General features: G+C 36.5%; 1 protein-coding gene across 1 annotated transcript; it reads right to left on the bottom strand.

Annotated features, from left to right (window-relative positions):
• Positions 1 to 2,219: 2,219 nt before the first annotated feature.
• On the bottom strand, positions 2,220 to 9,720 carry LOC149960231 (cytochrome P450 4V2-like). Its single transcript, XM_090167416.1, has 8 exons — positions 9,642 to 9,720; positions 8,524 to 8,593; positions 8,167 to 8,293; positions 5,641 to 5,811; positions 5,119 to 5,292; positions 4,968 to 5,034; positions 3,851 to 4,030; positions 2,220 to 2,380 (listed from the first exon to the last, which is right to left on the bottom strand). The coding sequence occupies exons 1-8, from the start codon at positions 9,718 to 9,720 to the stop codon at positions 2,220 to 2,222; spliced, it is 1,029 nt and encodes a 342-aa protein (XP_090023542.1).
• Between the last annotated feature and the right edge of the window lie 256 nt (positions 9,721 to 9,976).

Here is a 9,976-nt window from a genome sequence, read left to right on the forward strand (position 1 = left end):
TATGACGCGTGTTTATTTTCGTAACTAAGATTTTAAAACGGTTGTCAATTCCCTCGGAATTGTTTCTGTGTTGTGTTTGTATTAAGATGCATGTCATGCATCAGTTAGTCTCTGCAGAGTATTTGGTAGAGTGAAATCTAATTTGTGTTAATAATTAAAAGTAACCATTCTAATGACAATTTGGCAGTCCGTCCTTTTATCCCTATGAATAGTTTAAGCATACCCCTAGACTTCAACTCGTTAACTCCAATCGTGTACGTTATACGAGTTTCCCAGTAACAATCCTTCCCTGTAGGCTATTGTCTCTTGCGCTGTCGTCCTTTTGGCTAGGAGCAGTTGTTAAAGGTAAGGAAATAGGCTTACAATATCCATATCGGAAAATTATCTGAATAAAAACTTATTTGTATAATAGTCGTGAATAATATCCATAAATAAACAGTTAATCGAATTTTTTATGATTAATTGAAATTTTGGTGGTTAATTTATTCGTTTCCCCGAGCTCTACTAATAGCAGGTGTTGCCTATCTCTCGAGATTCAATTGCTGGATCATATTCCAACTGTTTCATAGATCATGACCACAAGTCTTCGGCGCTTAGAGTCAGAAAAGTAGTTTAAACACCTAAATGAGTAACGAAAACGTGCGTCTCGAGAAAATCTTATATTTTTGTAACTCATTAAAAAGTTACTCCATTTGTGGAATGTAACTTTGTATCTACGGTTTTCACAATATATCCCGAATCTCAAGCTCGTTCAATGGATTTTGGTTACCTAGTAGCTAATTTAACTGGTTTCTAATTAGATATAGTTGATTTCGATGTTCAGGTATTGGTAGACCGTTAAGCGTTATTTCATCTTCATCTAGTCGATCCTTAGAAATTTGGCCATCTTCCAGATATGACAACATGGCAAATTATATCGTTGTCAATTATCAGATTTGAGTAAAACGGAATTTATTGAATGATCAAAGCAAAAGCCGCATGAAAGTCTAGATAGGCATAAACTCCAGCACTTTGAACCAACAAGATATTCAAAACTCGCGGAAGTTGGTAATCATAGGCGGAATATCTCGTTCAACGTTAATAATATCACCCTTGTAGCGGTACTGACCATAACCATTCAGCTAGGCTAATACCCATGGCACCACCCTATGTCCAAGTCATCCAGCCACTTGTATTCCCTTTTTACTTCAGGTGGCCTGGTTAAATTTCATAGGACGGGGTGGAAAACTCTTCATGTGACGCGAGCCAACAGCTCCCGACACTTACTATTACCGTTAACCTCTACAAAGTTTTATAGAGAGTGGAAAACGAAGAAGTCGGGGAAAAACCCCTTTAACTTGCTAACTTTACGCAGGAGGAGCTGTTCCAAGTTTTCACCCAGTGCCACAAGCTGCGATCGACCCGGCTCCTCTTGCTGCGAGGAAAAAACGCTAACCACTTCGCCACCACACTTTGATTCAATTTTCAACACGCGTTTTCAACAAACTTAAAAATAACATTTGTGTAGTGCATTACGAAATATATATATATGTATATATATATATATATATATATATATATATATCGTCGATTATAGGAATCTACAGTTTTCAACTTAGGTCGACCACATTTGGTATACTATCTACTATCTCATGGTCCCCTGACTGTGGTTTTCGACGGTTACGTTCGGCAAAAAGCCTTCTTCTATAGGCACTAGACCGTATAATAAAAGGCAAATTATTATGTAATCAACTTCTAATTGGTTTATATTGTCATTAACCAGTTGGTTATATTGGGTACGGTGCCATGCGTGAAGGCAGTTATTACAGCGTTCTACTAAATATTTAAGCATATCCGCTAGATATAAGATACTACACTTGGATCTTATCCAAAAAACCCGAGTTTCTCAATTCGGAGTTTCGTCACTGGCGCTAACTCCTTGGTTAAACAAATAGCAATATTTCACCGGTAAATACTGGGTATCCCAGCTAGTAATAAATAAACGGAACTTTAAAGAGTATTCTCATTTTATTTTCATCAGTGCAGATGGATCGGTTTGTTTCTCAACATATTTTGAAACAATTAAATCAGTTATATTAACCCAATTACTCAAAGATTAAGAAATTGCGATACATAGAAAACGTTTTGTTACAAAATAAATTTTTCATTAGATTTAACCAAGTTTTTTATTTACAAAAAGTGGTTTATTGACCTATAAAAAATACAAGTCGCTTAGTTGACTAAGTACGAGGCATTAGCTTGAAAAGCATGTCAATTTCAGGCTTTCCAACAATTCCCCACTTGACAGGCAATTGATCTCTGTGTTGCGTGGATATGACCTCGAACTTTCTTAAAATGTAGCTCAGAATTATTAGGGCGGACTTCGTTGCGAACGTAGAACCTGGAATAACAGCTTTTGAATAAATTGGTTGAACTTAGAAATACTGTGTTAGTTATCAAAACAAATCGAATTAACGCAGATTTTCATTTCCTGACATTTTCGCCAAGTGTTTGTTAGAAAGAACTCTGATTAAGGGATCGTTTGCAGAGTCTTCGTGCTGATTTAAATCAACGATAACTAGGAATACGGCATGAAAACTACTAAGTTTATTTTAGGAGTAAGGTAACTATTAATTTGCATATGTAATCGGCTTTCAGGGAATTAGATACCTCCGCAATGGTTAAGCCAATAAATGCAAATTATGGAATAACAGATAAGAAATGTATATATCTTGCTGTTGCAATATCCATTTGGGCAATAGGTCCCATGTTTGTAAAGAACAAATTAACCTGTTACGTGGCAATAAAAGTAGCTAGATGACTTGGATTTACGGTGGAATTTTGGGTATTATCCTAGATAATTATTATTATTATTGCGTGTAATTAACTTTCCTCGAGTGCACGTACCGACAAGAATTCGAGATAAGTCTAGGGCTTAGCACCGCCTCATTCTCGGAAGATTACCCAAATAAAAGAGTATTTACGCTGAAAGCCACGTATTTTCTCTTCAAACATCTGCTCTCGACGGCAAAAAGTACAAATTTCGCGTCATTAGTAATGAATTAAAATATCCTCAAATTGCGTTACGCATTTGGGTCTACGATGGCCAATCAATCTATAAATATCTATGGAACCGTTCAAGCAGAAATATAAATGATACACCAAAAGTTATTATATAAAAAGAATTTGTCACCACAATTTCAAATTGGTAAAAAATTTAATTCTGTCTTTAACTTTCGTATTTCCCAATTATTAGATTAAAATCAACTACATGTAGTTTTTTAAAAACCTTTTCCTATATTTTGATTTTTTGCTACAAATCTACTTTAAAGAACAGACGCTTTTTGGCACTCATCCAGGCTCTACAACGTGATCCAACGTTTAAAATATCATCTTTGATTTTTACAACTAAATGTTGTGGACCCTGCTTGGTTACACTTTGGTATGAGGCTCTGCTTTAGGGTCCATCATGCCCATGCCGCAAGATAGTACTATCTTAAGTAAATATTACGACTTTTTGTTAACATATTTACTATCCACTCGCAGGATGAACCAATCACTCGATAGTATCACTTTTGAATGTGTATTGTATATGGAAGCTAGGAGCAACAAACACAAGGAGAACGCAGCTAGCCTTTAAACACGCTAACGAAGGGTTGTGTACGAATTTCTTTGGACGAGCGTCACGAGCCTTTACGATGAACGTTTTAAGGGCGGGGGGAGACAATTTGCGAATTTTCCCTTTCGACAGCAGCAGGCGCTAAAGCGTCTAGCCAATGAAAACTAGACACAAGAAAATCCACGACTTTTGACGGGTTGCGTTCTCCTTGTGTGGGGTGCTGTGTTTGTTGCTCCTAGATGGAAGGCTTACCCACGCAGTTCCGGGGTCCAAACGAGAACGGAATGAAGGCGTGCGGAGGGATCTTTCCAATATTTTCAGGAAGGAATCGTTCTGGTCGGAACTCGAGTGGATTCGGATAATACTTTGGGTCTCGGTGCACTGCAGAGACAACAACTGCTACTTCGGCTCCCTTGGGGATATTTTTTCCATCTACAAAAGCGCGGAAAATGCTATTAACAAATTGCTGTTTTTTATAAACATGAAATTTGATCAAATTGGAATATAATAATATTCCGCGAAGATCTTAAAACTAACGCATTAGGAACTTTGATTATAGTCCAAGAGCCCATGACAAAATAAACATGTGATAAGGAACACGGTGGGTCAAGATATTTTTAAATTAGGTTAGTGATTTGTAACAAAGAACTGTTTGTCTTACGGGTCAAAGTGGGGCCTCTCCGGAAATACTAACCACGTGACTTCACTTCCGGTGACCTTGAAAATTGATATGACATGATATTGGTATCATTCGATTGGTCTCAACGTGCTCTTACCAAATATCGCTAAATTAACCTTCAAATCTGAACCAAGAGGCGTACAAGATTAAAATAATAATTTCGAGCCCATCCCAAATTTACATGTATAAGACAAAATTACTTTTTTAGTCATAAACGCTGTTGGGTTCAGATTTGAAGGTTAATTTAGCGACATTTAATATATTAAAAATATCTTGACCCACCGTGTACCTTATCACATGCTTATTTTGTCATGGGCTGTTGGACTATTTGGAATTTGTGTTTTTTGAAACGATATTTCAAAAACTCAGAAAGGCCTCACGAAATTTAATATAAAAATCCTTCATTGATCCCAGGAACGAAATTATCATTCTGAGACGTGCAGAAGAAAAATCGATAATGTTTCATTTAATATTAGACATTAAAATTTAAAAAAAATCTTAGGAAAAATTCAAAGTAAATTTCGAAAAAATAAAATGCGCGTAATATTATTTCAATAAAATTATCAGAAATTATATAAATAATTTGATTGTTAAATCAGAAGGCTGTGGTACATTTTGTTTTTAGGAAATACAAAACTAATTGTTATTAAACTATGATTCTATGGCATGACTTCAGACACAAATACTTACTTATTTCGGAAATAACCGTTAAATTTCTAGCAAAAATGAAAATTGGAGGAGAAAGTCTCATAGACTCCTGTAAAAATTTAATGATATACAAATATTGGCCCAAGGTTGTTGAGGATTTTCTTCACTAAAAAAATCATAATGGAATAAGCACCTTGTGTACGCATGAAAGATATTCCATTTTCTTCATATCCCGCGTCGTGACCTCACTGTCGCGATCAGTCTCAAAGATGGAATCTAACTCCTGCTGCACTTTCTTTTGAACTTCAGGATAATATCCAATGTAATAAAGCGTCCATGACACTGCCACAGCCATTGTGTCCAATCCCTGAAACATAGGAAGTATCGGCTCATTCGAAAGACAGTAACAGCTCGAGTCTGTGGTCGTAGTGGTCCCGCGATATCTGCTAATTTTGGTTTAAAATGCCCTTTAATGGTACAACGATATTTCATACTGCCTGGTCACCACGAGGGCGTTCATTTCCCTTTTGCGCATTCGGAACATTCCATTGTAATATTTGTAATGAAAGACAAATATACGTAGAATTGAAGAAAAATTTTATGATTTTAATATCAAACAAGGTTTTGAAAAAGTTTCGTCCGGTTGCGCCTTTTGACAACGACCAATTCACCTGACTCATTAGTAAATGTTCGATTGGATGTTTTTGGAACTTACCGCAGCCACAAGAGTGGCTAGCTCGTCGACAATTTCCTCATCTGTAAATCTCTCATTATCCAGTTGTTCGAAAAGGAATGAGTCCAACACTGAGCGAATTTTTTCTGGCGCGTCTTCACAATGCCACACTTCAGAGTTTCGTTTTATTTCAGCTTTCCTATCCTCCAATATCTTTAAAATGACCAAAAATAGTTTGAATTAATAAAAATATCATAATTACTTTATTATTGAAATATTTGCATAAAAGAAATTTTAATATTCCGAGTGACCAATTCTGCTTTTGTTTGTATTTGCGTTTGCTGATCGAGGCTCCTAGAAACGACGACACCACCAACTTCTTTCCTAGTCTGTTCCGCTAAAGCCACCTTCTAAATAGACACGAGACTGCACTAGGGCTGGTTAACCGCATTGTGCTACAGTGATTTGGCCAATATCAAAATATATATCAGTCAAAGTTTGACTTCGAATGGAATCTTTTAGTAAAAAATCACGAAGAACATATGATTTTTTTTTAAAATAGAGCTAATACCCAAGGCACCACCTTCGACCACATAAGCAATGGTGCTTGTGCGTGATCAAGTAACAGGTGGTCGGGTTACAATGCGTAGGAGGGTGGTGGCAAGCCCTTCACGCCACGCGAGCCAACAATCCTTCAATGCAAAGATTCATTTATACTATAGGACAAATCGTAATTGACCACGGTACAGTTACTGACAACTTGTCTCATAGCTCTGATAAGATTATTGACTAAAGGAATTATCAACAACCAACGGCACTGTAGTATTGAAGCGAGCTGCCGCTGTTGCAATTAGGTGGACCAGCTTTTAGGCATTGAATTAACGTGGCGTTGCAAAAAAATGCATCAATTGATTGGGAAAAATTAACCTTCGCTGTCATCAATTTGGCACTCGCATGGTTAAGAAAGGAAAATAATAAATCAATATTTGATAAATATTAAGAGATCACTGTCACCTTACTAATTATGGCATTTGGGAGCTCAGATGCTGACATTGACTGTCCCTCGCACGGTTAGCGTTAGAATGGAAAATGATACATCAATCGAAAGGTAATATAAATTTATGCACTACGACACCAAGTGGTACACTTGGCTCAATTTGAAATGGTTCGTCGCCAGTTTGCCATATCGACTTTTGGAATCAACCTTTTTATTTTGTGCCACCTAGGAGCAACAAACACAAGGAGAACGCAGCTAGCCTTTAAACACGCTAACGAAGGGTTGTGTACGAATTTCATTAGACGAGCGTCACGAGCCTTTACGCTGAACGTTTTACGGGCGGGGGGGAAGACAATTTCCGATTTTTCCCCTTCCGACGGCAGCAGGCGCTCAAGCGTCTAGCCAATGAAAAACGTACACAAGAAAATCCACGACTTTTGACGGGTTGCGTTCTCCTTGTGTGGGGTGTTGTGTTGGTTGCTCCTAGGTGCCACCCTGGGCAAGAAATATTGAGAAGGATTGCGACGCCGCCAGCAGTGTTGCCAGATGGGTGTTTTCCGGCCAAAATTGCGCTACTTTGGGAACGCTGTTTCGGAAAAAATGCGTTGGGCAATGTATTATAGTTCATAATACGCTTTTATGTACGACGATAAATATTCGTACTTCTATAAGTTTCATTATTTTATTTTAATTATCGTTCAAATGGCTATATACCTTCCCTGATACCCCTACCAAAGGCTAAAGTGCCTTCGTAGTTCATTGCTTTAATCATCAGGTAACAGCGATTTCCTTGGACTAGAATTTGGTTGTATCAAATTCACGCCCTTAAAGATAAAAATGTGCAAGGCGTAATTAAAATAAATTTGTAGCATGTTTTTGAGTATTTCCCTGAAAGATTAAATGCGTCAAGACTAAATATTTTGGGGTTTGGCGTGTATTTGTTATTATTAAAAACCCTTTGGTTTAAGCTTTGGATTGTATGTTTTTGGGGATTTCTGTTTAAGATTAAAATGTTTGATGTTTATTTGCTTTTATTGAAATGCTTATTTGTTTTTACTAAAAATGTCAGGTTTGATAGATTTAGATAACATTGATGTTAGAGGAAGAAAGAAGATTAAAGCTAGAGAAAGGTACGCTGTCAAAAAAACTCGATCCTGAATTCCAGAAAAGAGAAAATTTTAGGCAACGCCAGGCTTACGCAGCGAAAAAGTGGAGGCGTCTAGATTTTACTTCAGAGGGACCAGTTGCATTTGAAACACATTCAGGTTTCAATGCCGTGTATAGCCAGAAGTTATAAATAAGTTTGGCACTTACTTATTGAAGCCGTGTATGGCCATAATTAATAAATAGGTGTGGCACTTACTTATCGAAGTTGCATATGGACAGAAATAATATTTCACTAAAATTTAAGGATTATTACTAATTCATGATTTTATGTTACCTTCTTAAATGAAATACGGGCACGAAATAAAATTATATCCTTCTTTGCGAACTTGTTTATCTTATACCTACTTTTCTTTTAACCAAATATTATTTGAAAATCATGCTATTACATGAAACACATTGCTTACATTTCGGAAGAAAGACCGGTACTTCGTGGCTGCTTGATCATATTCTTTGCCGATGAACAACTTGAAATAAAGAATATCCAAACGAGCAACAGGATTTAAGAAACTTTCGGTCCAAAATTCTTCCGACCTGAAATTCGTTCATTCAATTCAAATCGATACATATTACAATTAAAAATCTTCATTTTACTAGGCACTTTCTGCACGGCTTTGCAAATGGGTATCTACAAGCTGAGTATGTAGAACTCGAAGAGTTACTTAAATATTGTCTTTAATACGGTTTTTAATGTTTGCACATTTAGAAAGGTATACGTGTAGAGGAGATTTTCCAAAATCAAACGACAAAATTAATGCACTAACCTTTCGAACATCCTGACTAGTTCATCGTCCGTATCCAACTGACTCTTTGGATTGAAACCAGTTATTGTTTCTAAGTAAAAGAAATGGATTATCAGATACATTAAATCGTTATTAAATTGGTATTTCGAAGAACTCATTTGCGTTTATCCGTAACCTATACCACACACCTAAGTTTTGAAATTCAATTAAGAGATGGAGCGAGACCTTTCAAAAGACAATTTTGGCTAAGGTAAAGGGTAATTTAAATTAAATTGGTGGCGTTGATTCGAATCACTAGTGATTAGAACTAGAAAACATATTAATCTGTTATCTCAACACGTTTTTACTTTGTTATTATAATATACAGGGTGTTTTTCAGAAAAGTTAGGCAAAAATTTAAAGGAGTTGCATGGGGTGAGTTGAAGTAATCCTGTTTTTTCGCATTTTCCTACGATGAGTTAAAAGAGCGCCAGAGAGCTTCAAAGTGTGGCCTACTAGCCCCTGGAAGTACGCTACAAGCACAAAAACAAACAGCAGGGAAATGCGATTCCAGGGGTACGATGAATTTGCGAATGCGTGGGAAGCTCTCTGGCGCACTTTTAACTCATCGTGGGAAAATGGGGGAAAAAACAGGCATATTTCTTAACTCACCCCCTAAATCTCCTTAAAATGTTTGCATAACCTTTTGAAACACTCTGTATATAGCGGGAGAGAAACCGTTTAGGAGTCTTGTTCTCATCATCTTCCCAGCCCGTTATTGAAGATATACTTGTTCTATTTTAAATGTTACGTTAATAAATAGTGTTTTTAAACTAAACGACGCGACGTATATTATCCTTTTGCCCTCACGGTAACATTTAAATATTGGAAGTATTCCAACTTGTCAGATTATCCTAAAACATTTATTACGCATCACATTCACTCGTCGTCTACTATTCCTAACCTATACCCCCAAACCTTAGTAGTGAAATTAAATAGTTTTAAAATTTGGAGAGGGCGCAAAGTCATTTGAAAATTCAATTTTGTGACATTTGATTATTTAATGCTTGTTTGGAGGCTTAAGTTATGAAATCAGTTCGGGTTAATTTTGAAGTATTTCGAGATGGTAGATTGATGGTTCTACAACATTTATAACTTACCTATTGAAATATCTTTCGTGCAGGAAACAATTTTCTTATAAAGGGGAACTGGAGACCCATGTGCCAATTCATTCAGCATCCTGCACAAGCATGCTGACTGTCTATTCATAATAAGTTGATATTTTTCCATTTTAGTTAGACTTAAGTGCCGGTTTACAAATTTTCTGTGACTTTTCCACGTTGGTACATGGCTATTAAAAAATTATTAAACATAAGCAGTATAATTTAAGGCTTATTTACCCCTCTCGGTATACAAACAAAACAATTGAAAGGAGCCAGTAGATATACATCGCTGAAAGGCTCAAATAGGCCAAAAATAGGGGCAATGTTCTACT

Source organism: Leiobunum rupestre, chromosome 2 (genome assembly GCF_980474605.1).
Source record: "Leiobunum rupestre chromosome 2, qqLeiRupe1.1.hap1, whole genome shotgun sequence".
NCBI classification, from domain to species: Eukaryota; Metazoa; Arthropoda; class Arachnida; order Opiliones; family Sclerosomatidae; genus Leiobunum; species Leiobunum rupestre.